Source organism: Taudactylus pleione, unplaced genomic scaffold (assembly GCF_031769625.1).
Source record: "Taudactylus pleione unplaced genomic scaffold, aTauple2 ptg000135l, whole genome shotgun sequence".
In the NCBI taxonomy this organism is placed as follows: Eukaryota; Metazoa; Chordata; class Amphibia; order Anura; family Myobatrachidae; genus Taudactylus; species Taudactylus pleione.
This window is the reverse complement of record NW_028284537.1, coordinates 9,489,088-9,507,869: the sequence shown is the minus strand read 5'-3', so window position 1 is coordinate 9,507,869 and position 18,782 is coordinate 9,489,088. Positions and strand designations below refer to the sequence as shown.

Here is an 18,782-nt window from a genome sequence, read left to right as displayed (position 1 = left end):
TTCCAATGGGAAGCCACCTCCAGTCACAGTGTAGCCAGTGCAATCACGGGCTGCAACTGGCTCACTGAAGTAGCGGATTTTATTGGGGAGGCTGCAGCCCCTAGGTAAAATCCACCACTGTATATATATATATGTATGTATGTATGGATAGGATATGTGGAAGGGCAATTAAATAAATATGGGGTTAGAGTGCTTTTAAAATTGGAAGCCAAACAACGTATTATCAGTGCTTTCAACCTGTGCCTGCTAAATTTGACTTGCTGTAATTACAGATGCAGAAAAAAGATCTAGCCCAGTGTTCCCTCAAAATCATATGCACAGGCAATCACCTTTACTTTAAAACTTTTTCGGCGGGTTGTAGTAATGTATAGTATTTACTAAACTTTTCTTTGTATTAAAATTGCTATATTTTATATTGCCGTATTTGATATTTTATACTTTCGGTTAGAAAGGTAATGGGAAAGGTTAAAAAAACCCTGAAGTTCTAATTCCTTATTGACCACCATCAACTTCTGTGACATCGGTGACATCATAACATATTTAGCCAATAGGAAAACGCCAAATGGCTGAGAGATTCAATATGAGGGCATCCAAAACACTGTTGCAAGACATTTAATTTTTTTATTTTTGAATACTCCTTTATGACAGTATATTTTTCGCTCTGTATTAAAATCAATCTCAGTTAAAGGCACTATAACCCAAAACATGCATTTGCTTAATTATGCCTAATGCAAGAAAATGCAAATGCCTTTGTTTTATTTTATCATATGGACATGCTATCAGCAAATATAGCAGGCTACATGCGGCTCCCTTTTGTCTGGTAAGCTGGTACAGTATTTTATGATTCTTCTCAGGCTGACCACAGTCTGCATCACTTGGCCCCACACTTACTGTTTAATTGTGATAAAGTAAATTCACCAGACTTACAGGAGGACTTTGGGAGGAGTTTACAGGTTTGTGAGGCAATGACAAAAATATTAGCGCTATAATGGACCGTATCTCTGTAAACAGAGTTACAGTAGTAAGAAATTTCTATAAATTAGGAAAAACCCTGCAACAGGAATAGTATTATGCATTCACCTCCTAGTATTAGACAGTTAAAAAGTAGGGTTAGTGTGCCTTTAATGTTGTATTTCCTGAAGTGTTGCACATTGCAGGCATGTATTTGAACTCATCCATGCGACCCATTGGAACAACCAATGAGATGTACAAATAAAATAATCAAAAAAGAAAAATATGCAAATGCCTGGTGCTGTGCAAGATGACCTTGATGCAAGCATTACGCAATCCATGTGATGAGCATTTGTTAATATAATAATAATAATAATAATAATAATAATAATAATAATAATAATACTAAATGAAGACTCGGCTGGTATTAGGCCTTGAAAAAACACAAAATAAATATAGAAAACAAAAAAACAAAAACAAACCAAAAAAAAATAAAAATAAAATAAATAATCTGTATTAAGAGCATCAGGTGATGCTGGAGTACAAGCCAAGGAGAGAAGGCAATTATGCAAACATCACATGCATCCTAATTTCAGTATGGAAACTTAAAACTCAAACCTAAATTTAGGAAAACATGAATAGGCGTACTACAAATCTAAACATGAGAAAGATTTAAGAGATAAAAAAAGCACATTGCGTATGTCAGATAATCTGGTCAGATTATCTGAGCTGTGCCATCTATAGGGAAGCACTTACCCTTCAGTCCAGCTAGAAGTTAGCAGGGTAAGAAGAAACAAACCAGAACAACATAAAGACTCAGGAAAGCAGACAGGGGCCCTAGTTTAGCAAGTTAAGTACTAGGGTTCAGGCAAAGAATGAAAAAGAAAACTTTCAGAAAACTTTTTGAATTTCTAGTCAATTTTTTTTTTACAGCATGAAGACAACTCTATATTAAAAATTATTTATTATAGTAGAAGTGCCTGATCATTCAATATATGTAAAAAAAAAGGCATTTTAATTCAAGAGGATCAAACATGAATGTGAAAATCAAGTTATAGAGCATTTTTAGTTTAACAAAAAAAAATAATATATATTGGATTTTTCAATGGTATTTCTGGGCATGTGTTTGATTGAATGTTCTACTGCGACAGACAGGACAGACAGGTGCTTGCAGACAGGTGGTCACTTTTATGAAGCTTACGGCAGGCAAGTTTTCTCAATGACATCCCATAGCATCATGGATATCATGTACAGAGAGATAAAAGACACAGGACAGAAAATAAAAAGAGAAGTAGGGGAGGAATTGGACTGATTCTCGTTTAGCTAAATAAAAGTGATTTGTGGAGTCACACAAATGAATGAATAGCAGGATCTAAATTTTAGATTTCAAATGTAAAAAATGGAGTTCACCCTTAGTTTCAGAGCTGCTTTTTCAGTCATAAGACGCGTTTCGGTAGCAAGTCAAAATCAGAAGACTGTAGTTGAACTAAAATTCGATGACAGATATCCACTATAACAGGCTATTAATGAACCCCCCCAGACAGCTCTGAAAGGATGAGTGAACTACTTCTTTCTCTGCAATATAACACATGTTGAAATGCTTAGGGGCTGGATTTCTAGGCGGAGAGAAGCTCATCTATGGTTCTAGGTTACTCTAAACACAAAAATATATAAAATATACAAGACAGAGAAAAAGACAAGGAAATTCTAGTAACAGTATCATAAACAGAGAGAGAGGAAGAATGACATCACCTTACCTTTCTGAAAAGAAAAGATTAAAGGTCTTAAAAATGCAATACTGGATATTTTTTTTTTTAAGTTAAATGTGGAATGAGTGAAGAACACAGAGGAGGCAGCCATTTTGTGGGCTGAACAGATATTCATGAGGAAAGCTTTTTATCATTTCACTTGGAGCCAGTGACATCACTGAGGTGTGGGGCGTCATTCTTCAGTGATTTCATTGGCCGATGATGAATTGATAGGTTGTAGGCTAATGAATTGTTGTTCAATCCAGAAATGGCTGCCTCCTCTGTGCATAAGTTATAGGTATATTTTCCAAAATCTTTGCATTATAGTCATGATAGCAGTGTCAGCAAACTGCTCCATCCAGTGACGTTTTCCTACTTAATTTAATTATTATAATGGTGTTATAACTATCTGCTCCCTATGTCACTACCTGTTTGTGACCCACTTTATAATTAAATATTTGAAATCTGGAGTTGGTCATTCATCTGATAGGTCTCCATGAAGAAGGTGGTCATTATTTAGACTTTTCAACAACTGGCAATGATCTGTTACAGGAGAGAAAATAGGCCCAAACTGCACAGTCCTGGGGGGGGGGGCGGCAACAAAGTACCAGGGCTTCTGAGGGGCCAAAGCCTGTATAAAGCTAGGTACACATTATATGATGTATTGTACGATATATTGCCCTGGGATATAGTTATTAACCCGGTGGTCAATAAACTGCCACCGGGCAAAATGCCAACAGTGCTACCTCTGCACGAATCAGTATACCAGCAGGCTTCCTGATCATAAGAAACCGGAGGCAGGTTAGTATGAGCCGCAGTGGGGGTGGGGAGTTAGGTTTAGGTACGTCCTGGGGGGACTTAGGGTTAGGCACCCAGCAGTGACGGTTAGAGTTAGGAGGGTAGAGTGGGAGGGGTTAGCGTTAGGTACCACCGGGGGGGGAGGTTAGGGATGGCACCCCCCCGGGAGAGTTAGGTTTAGGGTGTGGGAATGGCGGTTAGGTTTAGGCATCCCCGGGGGGACATAGGGTTAGGCACCACCATGGAAAGGTTATGGTGGGGGAAGACGGGTGGGTTAAGGTACTTACCTTCCTTTGCCGGGAACTCCTCCAGTTTGGCTTCCGTCAGGATTTGAACAGCCGCCAGTATTTCAGTCCCATTCCATTGCACTGACGAGAACTGGAACAATATGTAACAAGCCTCTCCTTGTCAGCGGCCGAGGCTTAGTATGGCTGTGCAACTGGGACAGTAAAACATTGAGCCACTCATTCATGGGCTAATGCCGAGCCGAGCATACATCTATTTTCAGGGGTTGGGTATGGGATCCCGGTGGTCGGGATGTCGTTGGTCAGAATACAGACAACGGCATCCCGACAGTCAGAATCCCAACACCATCAGGTAAGTATCCTACCACTAACCCTTACCCCTACCCCTCCCTCCCCGGTGTCTGACCCTAATCTCCCCCCCTAGTGCCTAAACCTAACCCTCTCCCCTTAGTGCCTAACCCTCCCCCTAGTGCCTAACCCTAACCCCTAACTCTCCCTCTAACCCCTGATTTTTACCTTCGGAATGCCGGCAGTGGGGATTCTGGAGCCAGGATCCAGACACTGTCTGGATTCCGGCGCCGGGATGCTGACCGCATCCCGTTTTCAGTGTGCGTTTCCACAATGTGCATGCTCGGGTACAAGGTGAGCGCAAGTACAGACAATGCAAAGTCATAAACATTTCAACTGAAACTCCACTTATGACTGAAGAGGTGGAACTGGGTCATAACAGGGGGTTCTCACGCAGTCAATGTTCAGTGAAGGTGTGCTGATGCAACTGTGGGTCATGCAGTATTGGATATTAGCGGATATGCCTATTTTCGGCATATATGGAACACCAAGTATTGGCTGATGCAGATGTGCAGGGCTGTAACTAGTGGTGTGTGAGTGGTGCCATCACCTGGAGCGCAAGACCGTGAGGACGGCAGCTGTATTGGGCGTGCAGGGTACCTGGAAGGGCAGATGTGCCGGAGAGCCATCCTGCATGTCCCTAAAATGCTCCACTGAGCTGGACTTCCTGGTCCTAGCGGTGACCCACTGTGTGACTTCATGACGCCACATTATCTGGCTTCTATGGCTCTGCAAGTGCACAAATAGGGCGTGGACGTACCACAAAAATCATACATTCGGCATAGGACCACTCCTAATAAAGTACACCCAGTGGCACCTAATAAATGAAAGATAATAGTAATCATCTCAGCCACCTATACAAAGTCACTGTCCTCAATTAACACATTTACAGTATACACACACTAATTAATCCTATATTCCTTGTACCTTTTAACCTCTTTGATAGTTTCTAGGTTTTTAATTCTTCTCTGGCACAGGCTCAGTACCTTCACAATATTATTATGTAAAGAACCTACCCTCACATTTACCTAGGGGCACGGCAGGGAATTTCTTATTTATACAGATATGTGGCATTCAAGTCGTTACACGTGCTCCAAATGTTCTGTTCCTCCACACGGCATAGAAAGTAATCATTTTAGTAAATCACGCCTCTACGGCTAAATCCAAGACATGCTATCTTATCTGAACTTTCGAGTTTTCAATCACAAGTGAAGAAGATTGGGTGGCTGAAGCAAGGATAAAGCTACGGTCACCTAGTGCGCCTAATTGGAGGTAGGGTCACAAGAGCAGGCACTGTGTAGAGAACAGGGCGTGAGAAGGAGAAGGCGGCTGGCTAGTGTGTGGGCCTGGACGTCACAAAACAATTTTAACTCTCTGCTAGTCAAACTCCGTTGAATCAACAATCATGAAATATTATAGAGGGAAGCCTGCCCTTGCTGAATGGAGATGGAGATTCCCAGCTCAAAATAATGACTATACTGAAAAAAAGATTGACAGGAGAATGGAAATGAGGAGGCTTATTGGCATGGAGGAGAATTAGGAGAGGGTTCAGTTAGTTCTGATATCACTGGTGGGAAGATTTACTGTCTTCTCATTTATTTTGGCAGAGTGTAGCAATCTGCTTCAGATACCTTACATTGGCTATAAAAAGGGGTTGGGTACGGGATGCTGGCGCTCGGAATGCCGGCGGTCAGAATCCCAACGCCGGCATCCTGACCAGATTATAATGCCGACGCCCCCAGGCAAGTAAGCCTAACCTAACCCTACCCCTCACTCCCCGGTGCCCAAATCTAACCTCCCCCCTAGTACATAAACCTAACCTCCCTCCCCCCACAGTATTTCCCTAGCCCTCTCCCTAGTGCCTAGCCCTAACCCCTTACCCTAACCCCAGTACTTACCTTCAGGATTCCGGCAGTCGGGATACCAGCGCCGGTATTCTGAGAAGTGTCGGGATCCTGGTGTCGGCATTTTGACAGCCAGAATCCCAGCAGTCGGCATTCTGACCGCATTCCATAAAAAGTATGCATGTCCTTTGGCATTGGTCACATTTCGTTTTGGAATCAAAATGGAATCCCTACCACTTATTAACAGAAAATACTGTAGGACTTTACTTGCCTACTCTCCAGGGAGTTTGGGAGACTCTTGAGTTTTGATGGTACCCCGGGCATCTGGGAGAGTATCCCACCCTCAGTGAAGTGACTGGAATGGGGGTGTGATGACACAATTTGCTGTAAACTGCGTAATCATAGCCCCGCCCTCATTGCAGCGGATGGGCGAGGACAGTGTTGACACAAAATGCGTCTCCATGCTCACGCTTCCCCTCCACACAACTGCATAAGGTAGGTAAGTACAATATGCCTCAGGGGCCTATTCATCAACACTAAAATAACGGTTTAAGGACATTTTCTTTAATTACCGTTTTTTTTAGTATTCATGAAGACATTGCTGAGATCTCCTGGTTATGTCCACCTGCGTTAATTTCCACACTCCCCATTCATTAGTACATTAGTATGGGGATATGGAAATGATGCTATTCATCAAATTCCGAAAATTATGTTTTCGGAATTTGATGGAGTTACTATCCGCCACTGTGAAGTGGTGTATAGTAGGTGACACTTACCTGTGTCAGCGTGGGCAGGTCCTCCTCCGCTCCCTCCATCGCTCCCTGGTCTCTTCTCTGGCTCCGGTGGCTGTTCTGACACGTTTTCTCCAGGCAGAACACAGTAAAGTTTAGAAAAAAAAAAGTTTTTTTTTCTAAACTTTACTGTGTTCTGCCTGGAGACCACAGTGTCAGTACAGCAGACGAGAAGGTAAGTTGGAGATGGGGGGGAGGTGAGCGGAAGAGGGAGGGGTTGGTGGGGGCGCACAGAATTACCGCAGCTGTAGGCAGTGCTGCGCATGCGCTGGTTTTACGAATGTAACGGCGCATGCGCAGCACTGATTATAGCTGCGGTAAGGTAGAGTAGAGAGGGAAAAGTATCTATTTCCCGAAAAGATGTCATCGCAAAAATTACAGCTTTTCGGAATAGATAGTTATGGAGAGGAGGAATGATGAATTCCTCTGGTAATTAGGTAGAACTCCATGCGAGTTCTAAACCTAATTACCTCCTGGGAAATTTTAGTTATGATGAATAGGCCCCTCAGTCACTTAACAAATATGTTGTTCACTTAATGTAACTTCAGTAATATTGCTCTGTCCAGGTTTGCAGACTGGTAGAAACTTTACCAAACAAACAGACTAACAGCTGTAATTATAGCTAACACGTATTAATTCATGGGGTGTGAATGCAAATGTAATCAATTATAGTCTGTTTTTTATTTGTAGTTAATTAAGAATAAACTTTACAGTTGTTGTGTTTATTTTGACATTACATAGTTATTTGTGCAGATTGGTTGCAGTAATTCACGAATAAATCCATTTTGATGACTCGATGTAAGAAAATAAAATGTAAAGAGGGGGATAAATACTTTTTACAGCCACATAAGTAAGATTTGTTTCCTGTAATTTTAAGTAAATATTCATTGAAAGTGCTATCACTACTCTATGAAGCTGACAAGTTGCTTCCCCAGTCAACATTAAATACATTTTTCATGTAATGGTATTACTAGTGGGCAAATGAACAAAGCGAGTGGTACAATTCTTCACTGGCTGTCAGGGCACGGTGATGTATATAAATTGGCATGGTGAGAGGTAAAGTAAATGGCTGTGACATAGAAGGCCGCTGGTCACAATCCCGACTGCTGAATGCTGGCAAAGGATTCATGATAGGCATCGAAATACTGCCGCCTATCATAAGCCCGACGCCGGAATCCAGGAGGTCCAGCGTGCCCGAACGAGGTAAGTACGGGCCGTGCGTCCTATTAGCCGCGGGGGGGAGGGTTAAGTTTAGGGTAGTTAGCGGGATAAGTGTTAAGTTTTGGAGGTAGAGGTTAGTATTATGCACCCCTAGGGGGGAGGGTTAAGGTCAGCCCCCCCCCCGGGGAGGGTTAAGTTTAGGGAGCGGTAAGGGGGGGTTAGGCATCCCCAGGGGGAGCTTAGGGTTAGGCACTAGGGGGGAAGGTTAGGCATGACTAAGGGAGGGTTGGGGTTAAGGGGGGGACAGGGGAGGGTGGTTAGGGTACTTACCTGCCTCTGTCGGGATCTTCATCCTGTCGGGCAGCCGCTGTCTGGATTTGAACCGACGCTAAACAGCCGCCGGCATTTCAATCCCATTTCCATGCCAATGCTGGCGGTGTGTTCTATATTATGGATATCGAATTGTCGTTCATGGAGATGATCAGCAGTTCTGTTTATACTGTTTGCAATTTGTAGCAATCGGTCCCCGTGGCATAGGCGGGTGCCACTAACACAGAGCAGCCAAAGAAATAAACAATAATGGTCTCCCACAAATTATTTTCTAATTTGTGTTCAATTTATCGCAAAGCGTTTTTAGGTGGCAGCTATTTATACAAGATATTAATAGAAAGGGCTTATTCCGTAACACTGCAATTAACTGCAAAATGTGCCTCGAAATACAGTGTCCAACCAACAATGAGCTTATATCTGTCTAGAGTGAAGATGGAAGTAAGTGTTTGATTGGCTGCTGTTCTTCGGTGCACTGTTAGGAATGGACTCTGGTGTCTATTTATTACTTTTAACACCAATTATATGTACTTTTTAGAGGAGCCTTGGCTGCCATTGTTTGAAGAACAGAGAGTATCCATTATAAGCCACCCAAAGAAGGCCTTTATGTAAGTGACGTCACACATCCAACCATCTTGAAAGCTTGTAAGGTCAGCGCCTCAAAACATGCAACTATTTTTTTTTTAATAAGCAACACTTTCAGCTGATCTGCTTATTTAGTGTTAAACATACTATTTTTTTTTCTTTTCTGACAGACTATAATCTAATTGTGTTACCTGGAGAACAAAAGTGTTTAAACCAGTGTCTTGTAAACTACATTGTCAGGAGTGCTGGTGTGAAACCACGTATTTAGCACTTATGCAAATTTCAGAGGAACTGACTCTAGTACATGATAACAATGTGAGGTGCAATGGGAGAGCCTAGCCACCTAGCCTCTCCCCTACGGTATGGAAACACGCATTAGGAGAAGCCGACCGTGAAATGCTGTCGACAGAAATAGATTGATAAAGTATCCGCGTCACTGATGAAATGGGAACCAAATGAGTTTACATGAATAGCGCTATTGATCACATGCGAATCCAGTATTGCACTTTTGCATGGAAATCATTTTGCATTTTCACTTGACAGGTTTGTTTTCACAGTCTTGGTTATAAAATACAATCCAGGTTTCAAAATTATTTGTCTTGAAAAAATAAATAGAACAGATTACAGTAAGAAACAGAAAATAATAGTTGGTTATTTTATGCAGTAAATTACGTACAATTACCAGTAAATCCCATTGATTTGGGTTAACCAGATGTTGAAAGCTCTTGTGGAGGTCAGTCGTGCATTGCCCAATGGCAGAACCTGCTTACTGTTATATTGGAATCCCGACAGCGGCTGCCCGACATGGGTGAAAATCCCGATCGTCCGTAAGGTAAGTATTCACTAACCTAATTCCCTCCCCTAACCCTCACCTTCCCCCCAGTGCCTAACCCTAATCCCCCCTCTAAGTGCCTAAACCTAATTCCCCCAAGGGGGGGGGGTGCCTAACCCTAACCCTCCCTCTAGCCTAACCCTAACCTCCCGGGGGGTGCCTATCCCTAACCCTCCCTCTAGCCTAACCCTAACCTCCCGGGGGGGTGCCTAACCCTAACCCTCCCTCTAGCCCAGTGTTGGCTAACCTTGACACTCCAGCTGTTGTGGAACTATATATCCCAGCATGCCCTGCCACGGTTTTAGCATGCCCTAATAGCAAAACTGTAGCAGTGCATGCTGGGTTATGTAGTTCCATAACAGCTGGAGTGTCAAGGTTAGCCAACACTGCTCTAGCCTAACCCTAACCTCCCAGAGGGGTGCCTACCCCTAATACCCCCCGGGAGCCCTAAACCTAACCCTCCCCTCCCCCGCGGCTGTCCGCGCTCGTCGCCCGGCATCACTTCAATCGGGATGCCGGGCGCCGGTCTCCCGGCGTCGGTAATATGACAGGCGTCTAGATTTAGACACCTGTCATTTAACCCTCACCTGGATAGAGCAGTAGGGAAGCCGGCTGTCGGGATTATGTACGCCAGGTCCCGACTGCATACCGTTATACTGATATTGTGTCACTGCACAGATGCATTATAATAACATGTTAATGCAAGGCTGAAACTTGCACATAATGGTGTACTAGCCCTGCAAACTGCAATATATAAAGCATGTAGGTGATTTCCCCAGGAATGTATAGTGATATCCCGACATTTCTCTGCAGTTTTGTTACAAAGTTAAGCTGAATTAGGTATATTTCTACCCTCAATAACAGATATCGTTACCCAGGGAGCTTTAAGTCCATCTAAAATCATGCTAATAGCGGACAAAAAGCCAAATAACCAAGCAAAGCATTATTTTGCTTGCTGTGACATCATCCTCAGCATCTGTATATGAATCCAAAAATATTTAAAATACAGAAAAGCCGACTATGCAAGATCTGGCTTGTGAACTAGATGGGAGATAGAGAAGCTTCTACCTTCCAAGTCTGCTTTCAGTTCCACACAGTGCAGCCAGCATGTCACACAAACCTAGGTAAGAATTAACATGTCACTTATTTCATATATATTATTTTCTCAGTAACACACAAGATACTGTATATATTCATTTCTAGAGGTGGCTCTACTTGTTCTTAAAATATTTTTAACCCAGCCAGCCTAAATGGGTCACATAATTGTAATAACAGTGGAGCGAATATGAAAAAACAGTAATAAATATATATTCAAAATAAAATGCTAATTATTGAGATGTTTAATAATGACGTTAATTTAGTTTCAGACAATTTAAATTCTGAATGGCTCCATACAGGGTTCTTTATTAAGCTTACTGACCACGTGCCTGATGTAACCCTTATACAGGTTTAATTATAAAGGCTCCTGAACATGATGTATATACATATATATATAGTGCCTTTTACAGGGTTGCCTTTAATTTTAATGGTTTAGCATATTGTACCTATGTATCTATCTTTATATACTATATTCTATATTATTTTTTTAATCAGTTTTTTTTTTTCCTGTTTGTTGGACATTGCATTACCGACCCCCAGAGCTTAAGTATTTCCGGAAATCTCAGAAAAAACTTCTCTTCCACAATTTTCCAAATGAGGTATATAATGAGCAGTGTAATATATAGCTTAATATATATTGCTCAGATAAATACCCTGCTTCCTAAGCCAATACATGTACTTACAGAATTGGGATATTGGCGCATCGAGTTGTGGCACATTTCCTCCCTTAGCGTTAAGTTTTTGAACCTGAGTTGGTGGTACAGGTTTGTGAGATTGGCCGGTTGCTCGATACATGGCTTGGACCCACAAAATTCTATCTTGTTCGTCGTCACTAGCAAAGATCACAGTGTCACCTTCTTTGACTGCATTGAAGAATGATCTACCGCCTTCCAAGCCTGCCAGAGCGCAACACGGAACAAGTTTAAAAAACACAGTAGCAGTGAATAAACATCTGTGGGTTCTATGTACTAAGCCTTGGGGAGAGATAAAGTGGAGAGAGATAAAGTACCAACCCATGAGCTCCTAACTGTCACTTTACAGGGTGTGTTTGAAAAATGACAGTTAGGAGCTGATTGGTTGGTACTTTGGACCTGATTCAGACCCGCTCGCTAGGATGCATTCGCTCATAGCCGGCCGATTTTCTCATTCTGCGCTTGTGTACGCATCGCAGTGCGCGTGCGCAAACCAGTGCGAGAGATCAGGAAGCGTTCGCTCGCTGCACATAGACAGCCCAGCAGAATGAGTGACAGGAGAAGCTGTTTGTGGGTGGTGGCAGGGGCTGGCCGTTAAAAACTGGGGAGTGGAGGTGCGAACGCAGATGTGCCTGAGCGTCTTAACGCCGTTTCAGAGGCGTGCATAATTAATAGGCAGCATCATAGTACACGTCACCTGGCTGGATTTTACACTGAAGTGCTCGCAGTGCTTGCGGCAGGGTATGGTGAGCCACAAGCGATGCAATCGCATCCGATGGTACTTGATGTACCGATGGTTGCATACACTTCCTGGAGATGACGTGTGCAAGTGGGTGTCTTAAGACAGGCCGGCGGCGTCTGCATACACAGAGCGATCGCAAGCCAAGACATCGTGAGTGTGCTTATGCCTTACCGTGCGATCGACTGTCTTGCCGTCACTTTGTCGAATTTGCATACGCTTCTAGCGAGCATACGCATCTAGCGAGTTGGTCTGAATCAGGTCCTTTATCTCTCTCCCAGAGGCTTAGTACATAGACCCCTGTATATAATAATTATGCAAGTGATTCACTTTGAATAAACTCACATTATATTTATCCAACAAGTCAATATTAATAACATGCATACTAATAGCAATTTGTAATTTGGTCCAGTTGAAAATTCTGTACAGGAAATATCTTCATTATAGTAATATTAGACTTTACAAGGAGAGCGTCCTGTAGTCAGATATTGCTGCCAGAGACAGAACTTGTTGTTGGGTGTCCTCCCCATAACAATTAATGACAGTTTGCACAAGAATGAGAATTGGCTATACTGCGGCCACACACGGGTCTTGTAGTGTGAATAGTATTCTCTTGTCAATAAATTCTAAATGAAGGAGAGGTAAATGCAGACTGTCAGCACACACTCATTCTAGGTGAATCTATTAGTGTTGTAGAACAATCATTATATCAATGGAGTACGTGGAACTTAGCAAGTGAGATCTATAAGCAATTTCTATTTTTTTCAAATGAAATCAGTATGTACTTAGAAAGTATTTCAACTCAAAATGTGTTCAATAAACCAAACAAGTTGCATATGTGAACTTAGTTTCATATAGAGTTGCATTTTGTAATCTTCTGACATCAGTTTAATAGTAATAACATTATAAATATTCTAAAAAATATTATTATTACAGCTAATATTACTATTATTTTAGCTTTCACTGAAATATAATCTGCAATCTGTCAGTGAAACATTCTGTCACATCCAGAATCCTCTAATGGTGGATGGCTGATGACTTGGTTACAGAATATGTATGTTTGCAGATATGATATACCATGAGCTAAGCTCCCACCATTGGTCACTCCAATTGAGGTGTGTCATGTCCCCACGGGCATGCATTGCACTTGCAAAGAGTATAGCCTCCCCTAAACCCCTTTCCCACCTCTAAAGAGAGACCCTTAACTGCAGAATCCATTCAGTATTGTGGGTGGGGACGGAATCGGTATGATTTACCACCGGACGCATGTCCGGCGGTTGGAATCCCGACACCAGCATCCCGGCAGCAGGGGAAATCCCGATCGTCCTCAGGTAAGTATTAGCTAACCTAATTCTGCCCCCTAACCCTAACCCCCTCTTAGGGGTGCCTAACCCTAACCTCCCCCCCAGTACCTAACCCTAATCCCCCCTCTAAGTGCCTAAACCTAACCCCCCCTTCCCCGCTGCGTAAACCTAAGTCACCCGGGGGGGTACCTAACCCTAACCTCCCCCCGGGGTGCCTAACCCTAACCCATGCTTCCCCTAGCCTAAACCTAACCTCCCGGTGGTGTGTCTAACCCTAAGTCCCCCCTGGGAACTCTAAACCTAACACTCCCCCCATCCACGGCTATCCACACTCGGCGCCCCATCGATCGGGATGCGTCGGGCTCCCGGCGTATGTCTAATGACAGGTGTCGGCATATCGACGAATGTCTTTAGACCCTTGCCGGGATGACAGTCAGGAAGCCGGCTGTCGAGATTAGGTCCGCCGGCTTCCCGGCTGCATACCGGTGGGGACACACCTCCTAAACTCCCAGCAGGGATGGCGGTGGTGGTGACTAGATCAGGGAGGTAGAGAGCCATGACAGGCCCAAGTGATGGGGAAGTGTCCTGGGGACATAGCCATAAAAATGGATAAAAACTACTGTGCATGCCACTGTATAGCATCGCCTCGCGCCGAGGAGGAGGCATTATTCCGCTTTCACATCTGGGCCGGGCCCCTGCCAGGCCCACCCGTTAAGCCAGGGCCTGGGTAATTAGTATTCGACTGCCCACCTCTCAACACCCATGGACTGGATGCTGCATCAGACCCCTGGAACTAGGACTGTCCCACCTAAATAGGCACATTTGGGAAGTATACCAATACCATAGCTATTTACCTGTGGTTTTTACTGTTATTTTATTTTTACAATATTAAATACACTTTTACCATGAACTCCCTTCATGTTACACTGTTTGGCTGAGTAACAGAGAGCTCATAGGACACTAGCTAAATAATGCCTTCCCTGCTTATTGCCTTCCCTGGGTAGTCCCGCACCGTACACTTACCTGGCTGTGGATCTGTGTAATCCACTGTGTACCCATCAAGTTGTAGGAGTTCCTGTGGTTCTGCTTTTTTCTCTCGATAACTGCACATAGCGAATGTGTACTGGCTAACCTGCAGATCACATAGAACACAGCCCAAGGTTACTCTGACAGCAAAGCCTTCAACACATGCAAAAGAGGGATTCACATATCAGAGGGATGTACAGTCAAAGTGTCAAAACAAACTGGCAATACAAGGGTTAATATTGCTTATTTCAAGTATGAGGAGAGTTGTGTATCAAATTAATTTTTTTTATGTGCCAATACTCACCATGGGCCGGATTCAATTAGCCGCGAAAAGCCGAGATCGGCGAAAAGCGCAATGTTTTCGCCTCATTCGCGTGTTTTGAGGTGAAGTTTTCGCCTGCTTACTCAATGCGCGCACCCGCTTTTCGCCCTATTCAATTGTAGAACAGGTGAAAACGCATATGGGTAAATGCAGCGAATAGCAGAACTGGTGAAAAGGTCATTTTTGGGGGAAATCATTCTGTACCCCCAATAAAGCCTAACTCACCCGGGGAATCAATATAGAAGTGTATTAATAACCCTAATAAAAGTAATTAGGGATCTTATTTTGAGTCAAAGGGCTGTTATGTGCATATTTGCATGTGTGGGGAAATTATATTTAGCAATGTCTTTTATGAAAAATAATTGCTGTAGTTAAATTGGGGGTACATGTAAATGGGTACTAGTATATTTTGGGGTTTGTAAAGTGCAGAATAATGTTTTTTTTTTTTAAATACACCTGCTGCAGCCTCCTGCAATCCTAAAAACACCTGTCCCATCCATACAGCACCCCAAAATACACATCCCAGTGCTTTAGCCCCATTTTAAAACACTTTCTACATTTTCACCCCAAAAATGTGAATTAAGGCCTATATGAGCTCACTAGTTACTACTTACATTTCTCCCTCTCTCCTCACTCGTACCTCCAACCGTCTCTGCCATCCTCTCCTGGATGTCCCAGCGATTTCTATATACTTTACGGAGATGTACTAAGCTCTGAAAAGTGATAACCTGGAAAGTGATAAACAACCAGCCACTCAGCTCCTAACTGTCATGTTACAGGCTGTGTTTGAAAAATGACAGTTGGGAGCTGATTGGCTGGTGGTTTATCACTCTCCAGGTTATCACTTTTCCTAGATTAGTACATCTGGACTGATCTTATGATCTTCCCACCCTCCCGCATAACTGAACCTCCCACAATTTCATTAACTATTGACAGCACCACCATCTCCTCTAGCCCGCAAGTGTTCTGTCTTGGAGTTATTTTTGACTCCTTCCTCTGCTTCAAACCACACATTCAGTACCTCTCGCAGACTTGCCGTTTCCATCTGAGAAATATCTCCTGGTCAGACCCTTTCTCATCCTGAAGGCAACTAAGACCCTCATCCACTCATTTGTCTTCTTGAGGGCCTCATTTATCAACGATAAAACTCATTGCGTATGATAATGGTGCTCCAGCCAATCAGCTCCCAACTGTCATCTGTTTAAAAAACGACAGTTGGGAGCTGATTGGCTGGAGCACCATGTATCATATGCAGCGAGTTTTATCACTGGTTGTGAGTGATAACACTCGTTGATAAATGAGGCCTGACTGGTCTACTGTAACCTTCTCTTATCTGGCCTCCCTGACTACCATCTCTCTACTGCCCGGGTCTTCTTCCTCTTCCCTCTCCTTCAAGCCCTAAACTGGCTCCTTTTCTCCTTCAGAACCCAATCCAAACTTCTCACACTCACTTACAAAGTTCTCACCTAAATCCTCTCCCAGTTACATCTCTGACCTTTTCTCCCTTCACACTCCGGTCCGCCCACGTTGCTCCACAAATGCACGCCGCCTCTCCCTCCCAACTGATTTCCTCTCACTCCTGACTCCAAGACTTTGCCAGTGCTGCTCCCTACCACTGGAGCTTTCTCCGTCTCCCTATCAGATTCTCCACCTCTCTACCAAACTTCAAACGGGCTCTCTAGACCCACTTCTTTATTAAAGCATGGCAGCTCTTATCCTAACCCACTGCTTCATGCTCATCTCTCCCCTCTGTGTCCCCCTGGTCTGTCCCTCCTCTTTAGACTGTAAGCTCTCACAAGCAGGACCCTCCTCCTGCATTAATACCATCATCTCCTCCCCACTGCCCTCATCGGCACCTATCCCTTGAGTTCTGCCGCCCTGCCATGCATTTCGGTATTATGACTGCTGATGCAGCAATGTTAATAAACCATGTCCTTGCCCATGTTCTGTTCTTTTGTTCATACTGTTTCTGTACTTTGTAAGGCGGACCACATGTGGCACCATATAAAGGATAATAATAATAATAATAATAATAATCATAACATCACTAAAGCATGAGGCACAAACTTGACAAAAATTTCGTGCTACAAATAAAAATCAGTGAGTCCACGGCTCCTATATGTACCAGCTCGCCCCTAATTAAATCGTTCACTTTGAGCTTCCGGGGTCTATTTACTAAGCAGTGTTAGGAGGCAGAGTGAAAAATGATAAGGTGCCAGCCAATCAGCTCCCAGCTGTCATTTTTCAAACACAGCCTGTGTGATGACAGTTAGGAGCGAATTGGCTTGCACCTTATCACTTTTCACTCTGTCTCCTAACACTGCTTAGTAAATATAGACCCCCTCAGCGTTAAAGGTCAACTACAAGATGTCATAGGCATCTGTCTCCCATCCTTCCTCTCCCTTAACCCTTCCCCATCAGCCCTGAATTCCTGAAGAGAGTCCTGTGTGCTGTAGAAGGAATACCCTGACAACCAATGGTAAACCATGACATAAGATACTGCAGTATATGCCCCAAGCCTGGCATTCTCTCTTCACGAAAGCTGGAGTTTTACTTAATGTAAAGCATGGGGTTAAGTGGGAAGTGATATACGAGGAACACACACATACAGACACACTACTAAATACTAGTATATAGCACTTGCCATTAGTTGACCTCTCATCCCCTCATCTTATAAGCGTTCTAAATGACTGCACTACTTCTGTAACGCAAACCTTAACTCAGATCCCTACTCACCAACCCCCGGCCTGTACTACCATGGGTTTCTCAGTATCCAGTGCTGCCCTCCATCCTATAGCGACAATTCATTGTACACGTCTTGTTATCCGGACACAGCCATTACCCCAAGCCTCAGTCAGCGCTGTGCATCTGGGGGTGGTAGCTTGAGTGGTAAATCTCCAATATTACAGCAATATAACTCATTGTCAAGAAAAAAATAGAACCAGAATTGTTTGATTCTATTTATTTTAAGTTTGAAGAAAATAATTTATTTTCCAAACAAATCTGACATCTCTTTTTTGCAGACATAACCACGAGAAGCTCTGAGTGCTCGTCACTTATACGAGACAAGCTGAAGAGTGACACCTTGTCACAAAGAATGCCGGATTAACTGCTAGGTGCCAGTCATATCAAGGCAAATCCAAAAGATCCCCGCCGCCGTCGTCTTTGGCGCTGTAAATGGCAGCTTTCGCTCCTGTGTTACCATTTCCCTGACACGATACATTCAATGTCAGGGAGATGACGGTAGCCCTGTCGGCTTCAGGGTACTGTGTCAGGCTCTAGAATGTCCTCCGGGAGGAAGCCAGGCGGCATCAAACCCCAGCTTGAATTTAGCATTTTAAAATCTGGAAGGAGACTGTTAGAAAGCAGAGGATTCTCCAAGCTGCAGGCTAGAAACTTACAGGGAAATTTACTGTCAAATTATTTCCAATGACTTTGTTAAGGTTGTGTCACATCCCGCATCCCTTGCTTCCTTTTATTTGTTTAGACATTTTTTTGACCTCTGGAATAAACTTCATATTTGGTGATTTGTTTAAAATACTTAGGCCGATGCGTCTTATGAGGTTTTTGGGAAAGGAAATGCAAATTCCTCTCTCAGACGAAATGAGGGATATTACGTTAGACGTTCGGGATTCTGACCCTTGAAATACAGTACAACACCCGCGTCTAATAATTAGTGAGAAGCTGTGACATATTATTTGGACATGATATGTAAAGTATTCTCATTTTATAAGCTGAAACAATGCTGTACATGTAGTACAATACTCCCTCTAGTGGTGGACAACGGCAACAATTTCAGCAAGACAGTAATGTTTACAGGACAGCAACTTACGTGACAAGGGGCCTATCCATTAGCAGATAAAATTAAACGATTGAGCGATATATCGTTCAATCGTTCTTTATATCTGCTAATGGACAGGCCCTGAACGATGACAGATGCTCACTCCCGCGGCCGATAAATCGCATCTATC

The 18,782-nt window shown here is 43.4% G+C and overlaps 1 protein-coding gene across 20 annotated transcripts in view; it reads right to left on the bottom strand.

Annotated features, from left to right (window-relative positions):
- The window catches only part of CADPS (calcium dependent secretion activator), a 489,445-nt gene that overhangs the window by 204,172 nt on the left and 266,491 nt on the right, over window positions 1-18,782 (bottom strand). For all 20 annotated transcript variants that reach the window (XM_088473424.1, XM_088473427.1, XM_088473407.1 and 17 more), the window contains exons 10-11: window positions 14,487-14,595; window positions 11,412-11,624 (exon numbers count right to left, since the gene is read on the bottom strand). In XM_088473424.1, the coding sequence (XP_088329550.1) occupies window positions 11,412-11,624; window positions 14,487-14,595 (322 nt within the window). The remainder of the gene's footprint in view (window positions 1-11,411; window positions 11,625-14,486; window positions 14,596-18,782) is intronic.